Raw genomic sequence first — 20,846 nt, forward strand, 5'->3', positions numbered from 1 at the left:
GACTCCCATTAAACTTTCAAGGAAAGGAAGGAATTTGGGAAGACTTTCTGGAGGGAGTAACACCTGAGCTGGTCTTTGGAAGAACAAAAAGATTTCAGAAGGTAGAGATGGGGCTGAGGAAGTAAAAGGAAGGATTCTCTTTCTTTGTATTGACAGGAAAAAGTCCTGGGGTTCATGATAGAAAAAAAGTTTAAGATCCCTAGCACTATACTGTTTTTTTTCCTCGAGCATAAAAGTTGTTAAAGTACCTTATATTTATTGCTGGATTATCCCATGTGGTCCTTGGAACAGGGTGGTGTACAATTATCATCATTGCCCTTTTTTCAGATGGAAAACTGAGGCTCAGGCAGGTTAAATGACTTGTCCATTGCTACATAGCTATTAAGTGTCAGAGGCAGGATTTGAATCTAGTTCTGTTCCAACTACAATCCAGAATTTTCCTCTATCCTAGGGTTTTTAACCTGGTATCTGTGAACTTGTTTTTAAATTTTTTTAATGACTTTCAAAATTATTAATTTCCAACATAATTCTGTGCATTTTTGTTGTGGTTGTTGTTGTCATTCAGTCATTTTAGTCATGTCCAACACTTCATGAGCCTATTTGAAGTTTTTCTTGGTAAAGATCTGGAATGGTTTGCCATGTCCTTCTCTAGATCATTGTACAGATGAGAAAACTGAAGCAAATGGTGACTTGCCCAGGGTCACACAGCTAGTTAAATAACTGAAGCTGAATTTGAAGTCAGTTCCTCTGGACTCTAGGTCTTGGCTGTCCCTGCCCACCCCCACCCCATTTTATTGCTATATTTAAGAAACTGATTTTGAGAAGGGGTCCATGGATGTCACCAGACTGTCCCTGGGGTCCATGATAGAAAAGAAGTTTAAGATCCCTAGCACTATACTGCTTTTTCTCTATACTTACCATTCCTATGAACCTCTTTAAAACTCTCTGAGGACAAGAACTGTCTCTCTTTTGTGTTTTTAAAAACTCCAGTGCCTAGCACGAAGTAGATACTTCATAAATGTTTTGTCATTCATTTACTCAATTTTAGATTGAGTTGGAAGGGATCTTAGAGCTCACCTAATCTATTTTACAAAAGAGGAGAGACTAAGACCCAGAGATATGAAGTCACTTCCAGTTCACATAGGTAGTAAGTTACAGAGCCAGGGTTGAAACCTAGGTCCTCTGACTCCGAATTCAGAATCCTTTCCACTTGTACCAGGCTGCTTCCCATTCATGGGGAAGGGGAATATGATGAAATAAGATTGAAAAGAGTGTGAAGAGAAATGCCCAAAGATAAAAAGCAAGATTATCTTACTTGCTGTTACCCTGGGCTAATAGCCAAGTCTCTATTTAAAAGAAGACTAACTTGGGAAAACTGTTGAAATATAGATGAAAACAGTTTTTTAGAATGTATGAACATAAGGACCTTAATGGGCTTTGCATAATACAATTGTTTATTGGATATTTATCAATATATTAATATTACTCTTAGCAATCACATTTTGCATTTGTGAGTTTTTAAAATTTTTCAAACTCTTTACTATGCCTGCTATCTTAGTTTTGCTTTATAACATTCAGATGAAAAAGATAGGTTCCATCCCCACCTTCCCCAACAAAATACACTTGGATAAAAAGAAATTAAAGCACAGAGAGGTTAAGTGATCTTGCAATTGCCTAGCTGTGACTAGAACCAAGTTTCCTCTTTCACAACCGGGTTCTTTCCATTGGGCCATTCATAATAGTACAATCTTAAAGTTCTAGTTTTGCACAGTGAAGGAATTCACATGACTGTGAGGAGAGGTCCTGAGCACCAAAGATAATCATCTCCTAAATTCATCTTATACTTCTTGTTGTTTATCAGTCTTGTCCAACTCTTTGTTATCTTTGAGGTTTTTGGGGGGTTTTTTTCTAAGATCCTGGAGTAGTTTGCCATTTCCTTCTCTAACTCATTTTATAGATGAAGAAACTGAGGCAAACCAAGTGACTTATTAGGGTCACATAACTATTAAGTGTCTGAGGTCATATTTAAACTCAGATCTTCCAGACTCCAGACCTTGTGCTCTATCTGCTGTGCCACCTGGCTTATACTATTCTGAGTAAATCACTTTAAAAGGGCTGCTCACTGTCTTCCAGGAACTTATAGAGATGTCTGAGTAAACAATGTAGACAGGTTACAGGTAATCCTATAAACAATAGTAACCACTAAATGAAATGCTTATAAAGTACCGACCTGGTGTCCTAGTACAGAAAGAAAATTGGAAGTCAGAAGACTCAGTATCTAAACCAAGATCAGCCACCTGTCCTGTGATATAACTCATTTCCTCATTTGCAAAATGAAGTTGAATTAGTTGTTGGTATCCAAAGCCCTTCCAACTCCAATATTCTGTGACTCTCTAGGGTTTTGTTTTCATTGGTTTGTTTGGACTGGTTTTGCAATCTGTAGCAGGGAGGAAAATGAGGAAAGTTAACACAGGAGTAAAATACAATTTTGAAAGAAAAGTCAGGAGGGCAAGTTCAATAATAACTTTCTAGAAGAAGATAATCTAGTCTTGACTTTAAGAGGTGTGAGAAACAGGATATCAATGAAGAGGGTTGCAAAGTGGTGATTTTCCTGGGTTTCTTAATTAGCTCAGCCATTCAAGGAAGTAGATGATGCCCTGGCGGAAATAAATATTTCCAACAGAGTCAGTGGGAAACAATGGACTAATTTCTTCTTTTAAAGTCAAGGGGAAGTGGCTCATAATCCGTTCTAAAGGTGGCTAAGATTAACATCTGCTAATAGCAGTGCTGTGGACTGATGTCATTCCAGCTCTATCCATTTGCCACATGAGAATCCATCTTGTCCATTCCTGAATAAAACCTCACTATTTGGAATATCTGGGGCAAGCCCTGGACAGACACTATGACAACCTGACACTCTGGCAACCTGACACTGTGGCAATCTTCTTGATCATGATACATTAGAGAAGCCTGGAAAGAGCTATTTATCCTGAGCATGTGTTCATTTATTTTCTTTTCCTCTCTCCCTATCCCCTCACCTCTCCCTACAGGCTGATGAGTTCTGAAAACACACTCTTACAGCCAAGAGAGGAGGAAGGCATCAAGTATGAGCGGACCTTCATGGCCTCGGAACTCCTTGATTGGCTGGTTCAAGAAGGAGAGGCCACCACAAGGAATGAAGCGGAGCAACTTTGTCATCGACTTCTGGAGCATGGCATCATCCAGCATGGTGAGGAACTCACTGGGATTGACCAAGGTTTATTCTTATCAGGGACTCCGAAACCCCTTCAGCAGTGTTGAGCCTGAGAGAGAAGAGAGATTAGAGAATATAACTCAGGAAGAGTTAAACTCAAGAAGATTCTAGACCCAGCTCTCTATCCATTCTGCTACCTAGCTTCCCTACATTTTATATATAAATATATATACATATATATATAGCATAAATATACGTATATATGAATATACATTAAATATATATATATATGTATATAGTTACACACATACATACATACATACATACCTAGCACAGGCACATAAAAATATAAAAGCTTACAAGAAGTGGTGTGACCTGATGGATGGAAAACCCATCTAAAATTCAGGAAAACCTGGTTTCAAGTCTTATCTTAACATATACTGGCTGGGTGACCCTGGGCAAAGTGATTTTTATTTTCCAATACCTCAGGCAACCCTCTAAGACAATACAATGCTGAACTTCATTGGTGAAAAGAGTCTCCTTATTGGAAATTCCCTATACCAATAAAATCACAGATCTGACAAAAAAAAATCCAAAGTAATTTTGAAGTTGAGGTGAGTTGGGAGGAATCAAGAAAGGGTTCGTATACAAACTGAAGCTTGAACTGAACTTTGTGAGAAACTATCATTAACTTTCTAATACAAAATAGACTATAAAGTGTAATAAGAAATATCAAATGATATATACAAGTTTAGGGGAAAGAGAGAACTCACTTCCAAGTCACTTCATCTTCTCACTTTACAGATGGAAAACTACAAGTCATGGATTTAGACCTGGAAAGGGACCTTTGAGATTTTTGAGTCTTATCTACCTTGTGATTAATAGAGATTAAATGATTTAATAAAAGTCAGACAGCTAATGAGGAGTTGAATTCCCAACTCCCAGTCCAGTATTCAATCTCCTGTGCCACTTAGCTACTAAGATTCAGAGAGATTCAGAAATTTCTTGTACAGCTTGAATTCTTTTCTGTCTTCTAGCCTTGCAGTTCTAAAACTGGACTTTGTCTTTCATTAGGGCCTTCTTAGGTCATGTCATGGACATCACTAGTTTGAATGTTGCTCTAATTCAAATATTTCCGTCTACTTTTAGGCCTGATCAGCTAATCAACTTGCCTAGCTTTGACTGGATATGTCTTTACCTGGCTATGTCCAACCTAACTCCAGGCCAGACTAGATTGTATAATGCATCATTGGAAGCACTACATAAAATTCCAAATGGGAATCAACCCAATTTTGTTCTCTTACTCAATTTTAGATATTTAATTTCTTGTTCTTTTGCAGTGATCATTCAATCTCTCCCTCTCTGTGTCTCTGTCTCTGTCTCTGTCTCTCTCTGTCTCTGTCTCTCTGTCTCTCTGTCTCTCTGTCTCTCTCTCTCTCTGTCTCTCTGTCTCTCTGTCTCTCTCTCTCTCTCTCTCTCTCTCTCTCTCTCTCTCTCTCTCTCTCTCTCTCTCTCCCTGTTAGCTTAGCTTTAGCCTTATGCCTTGATCAAAGGGGTTTCCATTTGGAAATATTGAAGAATTTGGTTCCCAAATGTTTTGTAGGTAGAAAATCCATATCAGATGAATCCCAAGTGTCTTTGGAGTGGAAAATCCATACTTAGTGAAATCCTCACCAGTTTTATTCATTTATAGCTACTGACAGCCTGTAATTATGGCTGCACTTATTAGATGAGTAATTAACTTGTTGGAGGGATAAGCAGTTTAACTAGACACTGATATTCTGGATATATAAAACACATACTTGGCCAAGCATAAGGTGAAAATTGGTACAGAATCTTAGTCATAGTGGGTAGGTAAGAAAAAAGAAAAACAATTAAGGAATCTTTAGCTTTTATGACCTTAACTTCCTCTGTCTTAAAAATACAAAAATATAAAAATTGACAGCCCATAATTTTTTTTAATAAGGTTATCCCTGTCCCAGAATGAACTGGAATATCTGTCATCTTTTATTGTTTCACCTCACAAGGGGCAAATTTGTGCCAACTAGCTATCTATTTACTATCAGCATTCCCCTCCTTCTCCTCAATTTCTTATCCATAAAAGGAGGGGCCGACGGAGATGAATAATTACTTGAGTAAATTGCTCTCAGCTGCTGTTGCTGAAGGGTAACTCAGGTCTATAGCCTCTGAAACCAGAAACATTTCCGCATTCTAGGCTTGATTAGAGCAGCTGAGTGATAGAACCTGCTTTAAAGCAGTCTTTGATAAGAGCATGACAGAATGGGGTACCCTGCCCCCAAAGGTAGTCCCTTTGAGGGTATCTTAAAGGGAGATCTCCTCCCTTAATCAAGATATAACAAGAACAGCAGCCCATGTACAAGGGTGGGGTAGGATTAGATGGAGAGGAGTGGAGTTCTTCCAGCTTCACTCCCCTGGGATCGTCCCTTTTTCCTGCATTCTCTTCTCAGGCAAAACACTTCTCCCCTTGTCAGGATCACACGTCGAAGAGCCCTTTACTATAGTATAAAAATTCTGGTGTTCGAATTGTGTATGAGGACCTGATCCTTGTTATTCTGTTAGTGTGGCATTAAATAGTTTCAGCCATTTGTTTTTGTTCCTCTCTGGACCCTTGGGGATGTGTCCATTCCTTTCCCAGCATTAGGCCTAGGCTGAGCTCTTCATAACATCTATATTTTCATTATAGGTTAGTTTGCAAATTGAATACCCCAAAATATATGGGAATATTTTGAAGCTGGTATTTTGTTTTGTCCCTAGATTGCTTTTGATTCCAACTATTTGACTACTGCTGCTTGATGGTATCCAAAATGGCAGAGCCCTAAGATGGAGTGATCAGGACTTTGTCCTCCAATGCCAAAATATAGAGGGACAGCATGCAGCAAAGAAATAATTAGGATTAGCAAGTAGTTAGCAAAACTAGTTATGTCTAGCACATAGTTGGCACTTAATAAATGCTTACTGGCATGGTGAATTAAAGGAAGAAAGTACCAAATAGCATACTTCACCCTTCCCCATTCTGGTCAAACCACCAATCAGTTATTCCTTGGGCTGGCCACCTGGGTGACAGTTTTGTCATGTTTCAATGGACTCCATTGTCAGAGGCTGATGTTCCAGGTTCTTTGCCCTCTTGTTCACTAATGTGTCTTGGGGTTGCTCCACTGTCCCTCACATTCTTCTATTCAGCTGAATTTAAGTGTTTTTGAAAGTAAAATTCCTTTCATTGTTTGCCTGTTGTCTCCCCCAACCCCCATTAGATTGTAAGTCACTTGATGGCTTTTTTGTCTTTTGCCTCTTTTTGCACCTCTAGCACTTATATAGTGCCCAGCATATAGTAGGCACTTAATAATAAATATTTATTGGTTAATATTGATTGATGTACTTTGCCCCGGGTGCAAAAATTGCTAGTTAACAGCTCACAGAGCATCAGAAAGGTAGAAGATTTGGGGAGTGCTTATGGGAAATATTTGCCCTTCAAAAATGTGAAATATGACAAGTCGAGAGTACATGAGGCAATATTTGAGTATTTGTAGGGCTGGTTTAAGGAAAGGCTGTTAACATATTAATCTTTTGGACAAAAATTACAGAGAAGATGACCAGGGCATGGGTTGCCTTCTGTGAAATTAGTTAGCCATAAAGATAATATTCTGGTCCCTTTAATCTTCCTCCCTTTGGTAACTTCCTACATGATCCCTACTACCCTACTGCTATGATTTCAATGAGGTTATGACCATTAACTCATAAACAGTAAGGAGAGTCAGTTTTTCCAGTTGTATCTAAGTAGGTACAGTTTCAATGCCAGACACTTCAGCAATAGAAGATAACAGTCATTCATTCTTCCTTCTTTCCCTGGGCACAATTACTGTCTTTTTTTTTTTTTTTGCAAACTCCTTCAGGCTTACAAGACATTTTTCTGTAACAACAGTGATTTCATCTGTCTTTTTACTATGGGCAGGAAGCAACTGACTGGCTCCCCTATCCTTCCTTTTATTAAAAATACACTTTATTGATATCTTTTGTTTTCACTTCACTCCATTCTCATGGTATTTCTCCTCTGCCTTTTCACAGAGAACCATTGCTTATACTTAAGAAAAAAATGAAAGGAAGAAAAAAGTTCAGCAAAACCAACCAATATATTGACAATGTCTGATGTTATATGCATTTCCACACCCATAATTCCCCACATCTTCAAAGAATTAGGGAAAGTTATCTTCTCAAAACTCTTGCTTGAGGCCAAGCTGAATCTTTATAATTGTGCAGCATTTGGTTTTAATTATTTTGTTAGTTTCCCCCACCACCTCTAACCTTTAACTTTCCCTTTGCCTCCTATACTTCCCTGCTTCTAAATGAGATGAGGTACAGAAGATTTTGTGAGGTGTAGGTAGGATGAGATGATCTTTGAAATCCCTTCCCAGTTTGAGTCAGTTCCATTACACATTTTGACTATCTGAAGTGCTTAGGTTTGAGTATGACCATGGAGACTTCATCCTCATCCAGTTAAGTTCAGAGATAATTTGCAGAAATGTTCAAAGCTATACAGACATCTCTAAAAAATCCCAATTGTGATGCTTTTTAAAAAAGGAGAACTAACTAGAGTGGACACTGCAAGGCTTCATATTGATTTTCTCTGATTGAATTATATAGAAAATAAACGTGCCTGACCATCAGAATAAGATTATATTATGTAAAGATATGTGTATTTTTTAAACTGTAACTCTTTGTTCCGTAGGTAGGTAGTGCCTGACTCTTGAAAACAAAGTACATTTCCCCCTGCTCTGCTTGTCACTACCAATAATAAAGGCTCTAACTTTGGAACACATCCAGCTATTATTTGATGGCGCATAAGGAAGAGTAAAATAAAATTTGACCTTCCATCTGTTTATTAACTCTACTGCTGGCCATAAAATTTCTGGCAGTAAAATAGAAACAGTTAAAATCAGTGGCTTTCACAATGTCCTTTTTTATTTTTGCTCTTTTTTTTAAAGCTATCTTCACATAAAGCTAATTGCTCCTTATTTTTTTCTGTTCACACTTTGTACCTTTTTCTGCACCATAGTGGGTAGAGAGCCAGCTTTGGAATTAGGAAAAACTGTGTTGATTACTGTTTTTGTTCAGATGTATGCCACTCTTTGTTACAATCACAAATAGGCTGAATGAACCTGGTTCAAAATCACTTGAGCTCTCTGTGTTCAGGGCAAGTCTCTAAGGTGATACATTACAGTGAAAGTACTGACCTGCTTGTCAAAGAGATTTTGCTTACCAGGGCATTCCTTATAACAGTGAACTCAGAAGTCCTCTCTTTCTAATTAGACATTTTTGCACTTTCATTTTGACTGTATTTTGTTTTTGTTTAATCATTTTCTTTAATACCAGTCTTTTCTTTGACTTTCTTTGGAGTTTCCTTTGCAGAGATATTGTTGTGGTTTGCCATTTCTTTCTCCAGTTCATTTTCTAGATGAGAAAACTGAACCAAACAGAGTTAAGTGGCTTGCTCAGGGTCACACAGTTACTGTGTCTGAAGCTGGATTTGAATTCAAATCTTCTGCACTTCAGGGTCAGCATTCTATCCAGTGAACCACCTAGCTGCCCCTTTGACTCTATTGTAAAGTGTAAAACTTCTGGCCCCTGCTATAGCTGTTGTGTTTTCAAAAAAGAAATATTTTGTTTTAGATTAGTTTATATTACTTTGTATAACTATAATGATAATAATAATAATAATAATAATCCTCTCAAAGTCCTATAGAAGATGAATTTATATCCTCATTAATTTTATTCAACTATTCAATGTAGTATTTTTAATCCATCTGTGAAATAGAGCATTAAATATAAAAGAATAATAGAATAGCAACTTGCCAAAGGATCATTTCTATCTGAATTGCATCAGACATGATTAGAAGAAAGAAATGATGATGATGACTGTTTTTGTTCAGTTATATCCTACTCTTTGTGACTCCCATTTAGGATTTTTTTTTGACAAAAGTACTAGAATGGTTTATCATTTCCTTCTTTAGCTCATTTTACAAATGAAGAAACTGAGTCAAACAAGGTTAAGTGACTTGCCTAGGGTTACACAACTAGGAAGTGTATGAGGCTAGATTTGAATTCAGAATCTATAACCTTGATTTTGAAATCATTTCTTTCTTTGATATAAATTCTTTATGGCATAATCTCTAAGGAGATATACACTGGCTTCTGTTTCATCCAATAAAAAAAGTCTTCTTAATGATACTAAGTTTTAATCAGTTGGGACTCAAACCTTGTAATAATAAGAGCTCATATTGGTAGAGTGTTTTAAGGTTTTCAAAACATTTTAGACATTATCTTCTTTGAGACTTATAAAAATCTTGTAAGACATCCTCATTTTACAAATGAGGAAATAGAAAATCAGAAAACTGAAATGATTTTCATGAATTTATCCTTAATTTTGTTCATTCCATAGATAAATTTTGAAACTGTTGTTTGGTAATTGTTTTCTGGAGCTTGAACAATTTTAATGTTGCAGAACCTTGACTAAAACCTTATAGGATTATTAGAAATGATCAGCAATATCCTTAGATCAGAAATCACATCTTAAATTATCCTAAGAAAGTGGCTTTCATCTGTGACCAGTAGTGAGTTAACATAACATGTCTTCTGACAGAAATGGATAAATGTGCCCAACAAATGATTTAATATGAATACCTGTGGCAGAGTATTCCAAACTTGTATTGGTCTGATTGGTCACAGTTGGATAAACTGTAATTTGTCTTTAATATAGTAAGGTCATTTTGGTCTTCTTCAGTAAGGAAGGACAAGAACCAACCAGCCAACAGAGCACCTACTATTTTGTCTGTTTAAGTTGCACAATATAAAGTATTCTAGATACTTGTCTACAAGAGAAATCTTCTCTGGTTGAGAGGGTGGGGACAGAATACCATTCCTATTTCTAAAACAACTCAATAGAACAGTAGAATAATAGGGGAAGCTTCATATAGACTAGGTAGAGGCATGTTTACCATTCCCAAAACATTGCATTACATTCTAGAATTCAATTCTATTTAAGTTAGTGAGTGCCTACTTAGTGAGTGCCAACTTGGCACTGGGAAAGGAAAGACAAAGATGAAATAATACCTGCCCTCAAAAAATTTGCATTCCTCTGATGGGAGGAGGCAGCCTGTATACATAAGTAACTGCAGAATTTACACAAAGTAATTTGAGGGAATTGCAATTTAGGACACTCATTACTGGGGTAATGGGGTAAAGCCTTGACATGATCCTTGAAGTGAGTGAAGGATTTAGAAAGGTGAATCTGAGGAGGAAGGAAAGTTTAGACATGGAAAATAATTTGTTTGAAGGCACAGTGTTGGACAATGGAAAGTATGTGTGTTAGTAGGAAAACACCAGCCATATTGGTAGGAATGGAAAGGGAATGCACAGAAATAATGTGAAATTGGTCTGGAAAGATAGGTTGGAGTCAAGTTTTGAAGAGCTTTAAATGCCCAAAGGATAAGTTTATATTTTATCCTAAAGCAAGCGAGAACTTTCTCTGACATGGAAATAATATAATAAGATTTGTGTTATTTTTTAAGTTCAGCTTTATTTTATTCTGAGTTTAGAATTTTTTTCTCTCACTTCCTAACTCTAAAACAAATTATGAAAGTTAAGAAAAATATATAAAACCCACTGCAAGTTTATGTGTGTATGTATAGCTATACTAGTTTATGTATGTGTATGTAGATATACTAGTTTCAGTTGTGTCCAATTCTTCATGAATTCATCAAGACTTTTCTTGGCAAAGAGTCTGTGGCAAAGAAGAAAGAAACTGTGGCAAATAGGGCTGAAGGACTTGCCCAGGGCCACACAGCTAGTAAGTGTCATAGAACAGATTTGAACTTAGGAAGATAAGTCCAGCACTCTGTCCATTGTGCCACCTAGCTGCTCTATTTCTTACTAATACCAAATTGTTTTGATAATTATAGCTTTGTATAATCTAAGATCACCTTCCTTCCTATATTTTTTTCATTTGATTCTCTTGAAATTTCTTTTCACCAGACAGGACTCACAAAGAGTAGGATACAACTGAACAAAAACAGTCATCATCAGTACTTTCTTCTAATCATGTCTGATTTAATTCTTTGGTAGTTTAATTGGTATGGAATTAAATAAGTAAATGAGATTAGGTGTGATTGTCATTTTTCTTGTATTGTCTCAGCCAACCCATGACAAGCTAATATTTCTTCACTTATTTAGATGTTTTTATTTGTATGAGTAGTGTTTTATGATTGTGTTCCTATAATTTCAGAGGGTATCTTGGCAGGTAGATTCCCAAGTATCTTATATTGCTCATAATTATTTTAAATGGAATTTCTATTTCTTTATTTTGGATATTGTTGATAATTATATAGAAATGCTGATTTTTTACTTAGTTTATTTTATATCCTGTAACTTTGTTGAAATACTCACTTCAATTAGTTTTTTATGGACTGTAGGATTCTCTAAGTAAATCATCATTTCATCTGCAAAAGGGATAGATTTTTCTTCTTTGTCTATACTTATTCCTTCCCTTTTTTCTTGTTTTGCTGTTATTGCTAGAATTTCTAATTTAATCAAATAGGAGTGGTGATAATTGACATTCTTTATTCACTTCTGATCCTATTGGAAAAGTTTCTAGCTTATTCATATTACAGATATTAGTTCTTGATTTCAGATTAATACTAATTATTGTTTTAAGGAAAGCCCCATTTATTCCTGACTTTCTAGTGTTTATTTGATTTTTAAAAAATCATGAATAGGTATTATTTTGTCAAAAAATTATATCTGTTGAAGGAATCTTATGATTTTTGTTGGTTTTGTTATTAATGGTCATTTATACTTTGTTTTCCTAATGTCAAGTCATTTCTACATTTGTTATAAATTCATCTTGGTTATAATGTATGATCTTGGTAATATATTGATGTAGTTTTCTTGTTAATATTTTATTATAAATTTCTGCATGAGTGTTTATGGGAGAAATTCAATTATAGTTATTTTTTTCTGTTTTGTTGCTCTTTGATTTTTGATATAAAGGTCATGTTTGTGTCATAGAAAGAATTTAATAAACATCCCTTTTTTAACCTATTTTAACCTATTTAACCTATTTTTTCCAAACAGTTTATATAGTATTAGAATCAGTTGTTCTTCAAATGTTTGTAGAATGCATTTGTAAATCCATTGATCCCAGGGGTTTTTTCCTCTTTTGGTGTTCATTTATGAATTCAAAAATTTTGATTTCTTTTTATAATATATTTAAATATTTTTCCTGTTCTATAAATCTAAGCAAATTATGTTTTTATAGATATTCATCTATTCATCTATTTTGTTTAGGTTGTTGGGTTTATTGGCATATAGGCATATTGGCATATAGTTTGGAGTTTCCTTTGGTCATAAATTCATCTTTTTTAGTTTTTATACTGGTAATTTGTTTTTTTCTTTTTTTTCTAATCAAATTAGCTAACAGCTTATCTTTTTTTTGGAGATTTTATTCTTTCTATTTGCTAATTCATGGAGATTGTTATAAATAAACTTTTAATTTTGTTAACCTCTGCTTTGATTTTCAGAGTTTCCATTTTTAGTATTTAATTGAGGGTTCTAAATTTGTTTGTTTTCCTAGTTTTTTTTTCAGTTGAGAACCTGATATGTTTATCTGTCCTCTCTCTTTTTTATTGATCAGTTTAGAAATATAAAATTTGTCTAATTATTCCCTTGTCTGCATTTCACATATTTTGTTAATTTGTCTCATTGACATTATCTTTAATGAAATTGATATTTCTATAATTTGTTTCTTGACTCAATTATTCTTTAAGATTAATATTTGAAATAACAATATTTTTAATCTTTTTCTTAGGATTAAATTTTCCTCAGATTTTCTTCAAAGGCTCTTTGTTGAGTGTAATTTTAATTTTATTATGTTCAGAAAATGAGACATCTGTATTTGTTCAAGAGGTTTTTAAGCCCCAAAACATAATTAATTTCATGCATATCTGATATTAGGTATATTCCTTTCTATTCCCATTTAGCATTCTCTAGAGATCTAACATTCTATTCAAGTCTTTATTTTTTATTTATTTTTAAATTAGGTTTATCTAGGTCTGAGAAGGGTAAATTGAGGTTTTCCATTCCCTCTATTATAGATTTACTATTTTTTTCTCATGCATTTTTCTTCCTTTTAGATATTGTGAGTAATTTATAGAAATGCTGATGTAATAACTCTTGTAATTTTTCTTTCAAAAATTTTGATGTAGGGGTGGCTAGGTGGTACAGTGGATAGAGCACTGGCCCTGGAGTCAGGAGTACCTGAGTTCAAATCCGGCCTCAGACACTAATTACCTAGCTGTGTGGCCTTGGGCAAGCCACTTAACCCCATTGCCTTGCCAAAAAAAACTCTAAAAAATAATTTTGATGTGATGCCATTTGGGGAATATATATTTAATTCATTGTTTTTTTTTTTTAACAAAATTTAGTTTTCTTGCTTATCTCTTTTAATTTGATTTATTTTTGCTTTTTGCTTTGTCTAAGTTAATGATGTTACCTGTGCCTTTTTTATATTAGTTGAACTGTAATAGATTCTTATCTACCCCTTATTTGACACTGTCTACATCTTTCTTTTTCAAATGTGCTTGATTCCAAGTAGTAGTTCTCCCATCTTTTTCTTGCCTCCTTTAACCAGTTCAGATGAGAAGTGAGTTTCAAGTATTGCCTGTTCATCTTCCATCACTGCCCCATTCTTTTTGTATCAGTCCTCTTTCTGTCCCAATTTATGTGAGATAATTTTCCCCATTTTCTTCCTGCCTCTGTCTTCCAGTGCATTTCTTCCCTGCTTCCCCATTCCATTTTTTCATTCACTTTATCTCACTTGTGGGACTAAGTCATGCTAAGCTATTTTACTGCCACTTAACTAGTATCATCTATCACTTCAGCATGTATTAGGTTAGAAGATCACTTGCTGAGTGTATTGTAGATTAGATCATTGTTCAGATATCACTTGCATTATTCCATTTCTGATATTCTATAAGTATAACTTAATATTCATCATTAAACTTCCAGGTATATGTTAGATTATTATCTATATTAAATCATCCTGATTCCCTCCTCCCCAACAAAATATTTTAATTTTTTTAATACTTTGTCTGGATCTTTCTTTTGCTACTACCACGCTATTTTGTATTATTCTTATCTATGTTTTTATTCTATTTCCCTTAGTAGAATATTAATTCTTTAGGTTCAAGAATGTTATTTTTCATCTTTGAATATATGTATAACTTAAATAATAATGTCTGTTTCCTAATAAATGGTCTTCATGGTTTTCTAATAAATAATAAAGCATTTGGGGAGGGGATTTCTTGGCAAATATAGTGGAGCTTCTTCATTTCTTTCTTTGCCTCATTTTACAGATGAAGAAATTGGGGGTTGTGACCAGATCAGGGTCACACAGCTAGTATCTGATGCTACATTTGAACATTTAAATCTTCCTGATTCCAGTCCTTTTTCCACCGCACCATCTAGCTGCACCATAGAAGAACATAGTATATTGTTTCCTATATGCAGCCCATGGGGATCCTTATGTACAATTTAGGGGCCCTGTTTCTATTTGAATTTGCCTCCACTGTTTTAGGCTACTTCTAGGCAGTTGTTCACTGATAATTTGCTATAGACTACTCATGTCCACATGTATCTCTGTGACCTTCAACTTTAATTCTTCAAAGATTGATGTATCATACTCCATCACCAGAAGAATACTGGTATTTTTTAAATGACCTTTTGTTCCAGGGTGGAGCTTAGAATCAGTAATAAAAAATTCAATTTCCCAATCCTGCCTGCTCTTCTTATAATCTATTTTGGAGGCAGCCATTGTCTTTCATTGCCTATCCAAGATACTTAGCTCTGGAATTTAGTAGGGGGATATTATATATATATATATATATGTATATATATATATATATATACATATATATATGTGTGTGTGTGTGTGTGTGTGTGTGTGTGTGTGTGTGTGTGTGTGTGTGTGTGTGTTATAGTTGCTGAGTTGCTTATGGAAAAATAAACCTCAGTATTTACAGCATTTGCCATGAGATATTATTCCTTTAGCTGATTCTCCTGAGAATAGGGACTTTTTCCTTTCCCATGATATCTGAGCATATTCTTCCCATGCTGCCTAAGGCTCCCAATGCCAGTATGTACAGACTTGTTTTCACCAGTACTGTATTGCACTTATTTGGGTTTTCTTTTCTTTCCCAAGCACCTATGTTCCTTTGCCTGAGCCTTGCCGCAGCTGCCTGAATAGCATTTGGGTAATGTTCCACTAAACCATAATACAAGGCAAATTGGAATGGCTCCCAGAAGTCATAAATTAAGCAAGTAAAAAAAATATTGTCCTTATTACATTATACCATCTGATAAAAAGATTGTGTGTGAAGTTTTAAAATATTGAAAGTTGACTTGAGACACTTTTTCCTCGGCTTTCATTCTAACTTCTGATTTTTTAAAAAAGCATTCTTAGGGAGTTAGGAATGAGCCAATATGATGTAGTAAACAACAGAACACTTGGTTGGGACGTGGGAGACCTGGGCTCTAGTCCCAGATCTGCCTCTATTAGCTGATGCTTTTGAACAAAATCTTCAGCACTCTGGGTCCTACCTTCCTCATCTGTAAAATGAGGGCTTTTTTTCACAGGCTCACTGAAGTGTAGATTGGAAGGGACCTTAGAGGACTTCAGTCAAACCTTCTACTTATATCATTTCCAGAAGCAGGTGTATCTCAAGTTCTTTTTTTTTTTTTTAGGTTTTTGCAAGGCAAATGGGGTTAAGTGGCTTGCCCAAGGCCACACAGCTAGGTAATTATTAAGTGTCTGAGGCCAGATAAAGCAGAAACTTGTATCTCAAGTTCTAATGTGATTCTATGATCTCACAGATTCATTCTAATACTGAAATTTCTGTGATATTTGGTTCAGTTCAACAAATATGTCTGCTGTTCAGTCACTTCAGTGGAGTCCAACTATTTGTGACCCTATTTAAGAGTGTTCTTGGCAAAGAAACTGGAGTAGTTTGCCATTTCCTTCTCCAGCTCATTTTATGGATAAGGAAACTGAGGCAAACAGGGTTAAGTGACTTGCCCAGGGCCCAAAAGCCTCTAAATGTTTGAGATCAGATTTTTAGGTCACAAAAATGAGTCTTCCTGACTCCAGGCCTGATCCTTTATCCACTGTGTCACCTAGTTCTCCAACAAGTATTTTGTGTCATTTATAAAAATTATCATATTTTACTATTCTAGTATGCAGTATATTTAATAATGTGTCTGAGAAGATGGGAATAGGTCAGATGAGGGGGATACCATTTCCCTTGTTTATCAGATCAGATAGAATGTTATTATTGTATTCATATTTAAGCTGTTTATGAAATTTAGGGAAGATTTAAAAGTAAGAGGACTTGGATTCAAATCCTGGCTTTGTTATTTATCCTCTCTATAACCTTGGATAAGTAAGTGACTACATCTATCTTGATCTTCTGTAGTTTTAGGTCATTTCTAAGGTCCCTTCCAAATTTAAGTTTCTGATGATGATTTAAGCTTAGGATACTAATTTGAGTGATATGATTTTTAAAAAAATATCAAGTAATTTAAAGGAGGGAAAAGAAAAATCTCTTAGCTTCTAGATTTAAATGAATAGCTTGTCATTTAACTAATATTCTAATCTAGGATAGGTTACAATAGAGTGGTGGGGAAAAGAGCAGCATTATCTACCTTATGGAGTAGTAGGAAGGGGAACTGACTTCAGAACCAGGAATATCTAGATGATGTAATGAATAGAGTGCTGGTCCTGGAATCAGGAAGACCTGAGTTTAAAGCCTTATTCATACATTTACTAGCTCTGTAGCCCTGGTCAAGTCATTTAGCCTCTCTCAGCTTCAGTTTCCTCATTTGTAGAAAAGAGATAATCTCACAAGGTTGTTGTGAGGATCAAAAGAAATAATTTATGTAAAGTGCTGTACAAACATTACTAGTTGTTTATCATCAACATTGTCATCATCATCAAAATCAAGTTGTATGATCCTGGGCAAGTCACTTAATCTTTTTAGTGCTTTAGATCATATTCTAAGGCTATAACTTTCTGAGAAGAATCAGACCTGCTTATGGGTAAGAGGGAATTTCGTTATCCTTGAATTTCTGATACCAGTGAAATGACAAGGCCAGTTGGAATCCCATTCCCTATTTCACTTAACTTAGAAGATTATTGTGAAGATCAGATGAAATAAAGTGTGTATTAGTACCCCCCCCAAACCCCTTAAATTGCTCTGTGGAAGTTGCTATTAATAGTACAAGTAATTTTATGGATGTGGGCAAACCCTTGGATTCTATAAGCTTAGATACTTTCTAAACTTCTTGGCATAGTTTAGTTTTTTTGACATTTGTTTGATTTCCTTTGGTTGCCTGCTTTAAGCATCCTCTCTCCACATAGAATAGTAGGTGGGATAACATACCTTTCGAAAATTAGAAAAGCTGGATTACAGTGTGCTCAATGAATTTTGTGTCTCCTTTCTGAGGGAAGGGAGCAGTGAGTTCATAAGTAAGCTCTGGCTAATTAATAGATGGAACAAAGGCCAAATGAAGTTAATCATTAAATCTCCAGGAGCCAAGTGGTAGCTCATCTCCTGAGGTTTTCATTTCTGAGTTGTGGCTGCCATTTCACCCCCAGGTGAAACAGTCACCCTTTTTGCACTCTGAGTTTTTCTTATTGAATTCTGTCCTTATTTCTTATTTAGGAGACTGAGGTGTTTAAAACAGCCACCCAGATCATTAACTCTCCTTAGCTTGGAAGCCTTCTTTTAGGGAGTTATAAGGAATGGGAATGGGATTTCAAAATTTTTTGTTTGTTTTTTGGATGCTCAATGATTTTAAATTGTAGTAATTTTCTAAAGTCTGCTCCCCCAGTTGGCTTCTCTTTTAAAAAAGAAGGAACCTATCTACTGAGTCTGGAGTATATGTACTCTTCTCAACCATAGGGACAACTAGATGGCACAGTGTATAGAGCACCAAGCCAGGAATAAGGAAGACTCATTTTCCTGGGTTCAAATCTGGCCTCTGACATTTGAAGTTGTCTGAAGCAAATGAGAAGGGGTAATTGAAATCTAAAAGTCATAGTCAAATCTTGGGACAATATTCTGGATAGGGAGACCATGTCACAAGGAGATGAAAATGGGTAAACTAACCTCAATAGATATAGAGGTAAACAGTTTAATAAGATCTCTGAGCTATGAGACCCTGGGCAAGTCACTTAACCCTATTTGTCTTAGTTTTCCCCTACTGTAAAATGAATTGGAGAAAAAAATGGCAAACCTCTCCAGTGCTAGAAAACTCAAGTGGAATCATGAAGAGTTAGACTTGACTGAAGACAATTGAACAGCAATAATGATTTATATTCAGGGGTGGCTTGTATTTAGATTCATGTTGTCTCTACTGGATCATTAAGTCTAGAACTCTGTTTTTGCAGATGTTTATCATGTATCTTTTGGCGAATCAAATTGCTTACTTTCTTTGGATGTAGAGTTTCTAAATCTTTTGCATTTGCCTCTAGAAAGGAAGATAGGAGAACTTTTTGCCTTGGAAAAGAGTTAAGGCTTTTTAAATATTATTTTCATTTTTATTTTCTAATTATATGCAATGGCAGTTTTGAAATTCATCCTTTTGTAAACTTTTAAGTTCTTTTCTATCTTTCTTCCTTCTCTCCCTCCCTTCCCATGGTGGTGAACAATCTGATATAAGTTGTACATGTATGGTCATGTAATATATTTCCATATTAATCATGTTGTGAAAGAGGAATTAGAACTTGGGGGGCATGAGAAAGAAAGAAAAACATAAAAGAAAATTTTAAAAGTAAACATAGTATGCTTTGCTCTATATTTAGACTCCATAGTTGTTGGGGGGGGGTTAATTTTTTTTTTGCATGTGGGATGGTATTTGCCATAACTGGTCCCTCAGGATTGTCCTTGATCACTGAACTGCTGAGAGGAGCTGTGTCTATGATAGTTGATCATCCCACAATTGTACAATGGTCTTCTGGTTTGCTCACTTCATGGTAGTAGTTTACGCAAGTCTTTCCAGGTTTTTCTGAAGTCCAGCTTTTCATGATTTCTTACAATGGAATAATAGTTTTCCATAACATTTATATACCATAACTTGTTCAGCCATACCCCAATTTATGGCTATGCCCCAATTGATGGGCATCCCTTCAATTTCCAATTCTTTGCTACTACAAAAAGAAGACTTTTTTAATTATTAAAAAAGATTTTTTAAAAAAAACCTTTTGTCCCTTAATTCTTTTGATTACTTCTTAGAGATACAAAATAGTTTTCTTAAACTGTTACCTCTGTTATCTATTGAGGTTTGTTTGCCTATTTTCAAATAACTTCTGTGATCCTGTCTCCCTATCCAGAATATTGTCTCAAGATTTGACTATGACTTTGAAATACAATCACTGCACCAATTTCAGTATCTCTTCCAGTTTGCTTTGGGCAGCTTCAAATACAAGTCTAAGGGAAGAAAGGACTATCTAAATTTGAACCTCTCTTGTAATCTTGGGAGATTGTAATATTAGAAATTTAGCAAAAATCAACAAAGAGCAGATTGCTAGGGATGAGGTATGAGTTAAGGATATGACTGATTCTGGAGTTGGCTAGGTCCTTGTAAATTCTGATCTTTTTAAGTTTGCTGATGAAATGAATATTTGGGTGAGCTACCAGATTCTCATTTTTATTAAAAATGATTATCAATGAATTGGGGAGGTATGGGGACACTTTTGTTTGTAGTTACTGCCAAAGTAGCTTTGTCTCTTGTGCTCAATAAGTTTAGGTGATTTGCCATGGCCCTATTGTTAATCCGGGATCAGAATGCATTTCTTCCAGTTTCCAAATGTAACTCTCCCTGTCCCCTACATATTACCCAATATTATTGCCATTGACTTTCCTTCATTTCACTCTTCCAACTTCCTCAGTAACTTAAGTACTTAGGTCATAATATTTTTTTTTTAGTTTCTGCTAGGCAATGGAGTCACACAACTAGGTAATTAGTAATTAGTGTCTGAGGTAACATTTGAACTCAGATCCTCCTGACTCCAGGGCCGGTGAGCTATCCTTGCACCATCTAGCTTGCCCCCCCACCCCCAGGTCATAATCTTGCTCTCCACTCACCATCCTCCTCATCATCTAGCACTCCAATCACACAATTCTTCCAACTCCACAGTGCCAATGACATTCTTTTACAGCCTATTTTAGTTATGCATCATGGCCAGGTGGAGCCTGAGCTGAGTCTTGAACAAATTCAGAGATTACAGGTGAAAGAATATATTAGAGGACAGAATATATTACATCAAAAAATGTTGCAACTGTTTGCTGCCATGGGGAGAGGGAAGGAAAGGGATGGTTGTAGAAAAATGTGGAACTCATAAATTTGAAAATGGATGGATACTGAAAAACTACCACTGCAGGTGACTGGAAAAATAAAATAAAATTACAATTATACAAGAAAAAATATCTTGTATCTAAAGATACCATGGACAATTTTTCTTCTCTTATTTAATTTCTGGATCATTTATAGAGGTGATTCTTCCAAATAGATACTTGAGTCTAAAATT

At 35.4% G+C, this 20,846-nt stretch overlaps 1 protein-coding gene across 2 annotated transcripts in view; it reads left to right on the forward strand.

The window, feature by feature from the left end:
- The window catches only part of DEPTOR (DEP domain containing MTOR interacting protein), a 199,581-nt gene that overhangs the window by 104,132 nt on the left and 74,603 nt on the right, over positions 1–20,846 (forward strand). For both annotated transcript variants that reach the window (XM_074201471.1, XM_074201472.1), the window contains exon 4: positions 3,051–3,229. In XM_074201471.1, coding sequence (XP_074057572.1) covers positions 3,051–3,229 — 179 coding nt within the window. The remainder of the gene's footprint in view (positions 1–3,050; positions 3,230–20,846) is intronic.

The sequence above is a fragment of the Macrotis lagotis genome, chromosome X (genome assembly GCF_037893015.1).
Source record: "Macrotis lagotis isolate mMagLag1 chromosome X, bilby.v1.9.chrom.fasta, whole genome shotgun sequence".
In the NCBI taxonomy this organism is placed as follows: Eukaryota; Metazoa; Chordata; class Mammalia; order Peramelemorphia; family Peramelidae; genus Macrotis; species Macrotis lagotis.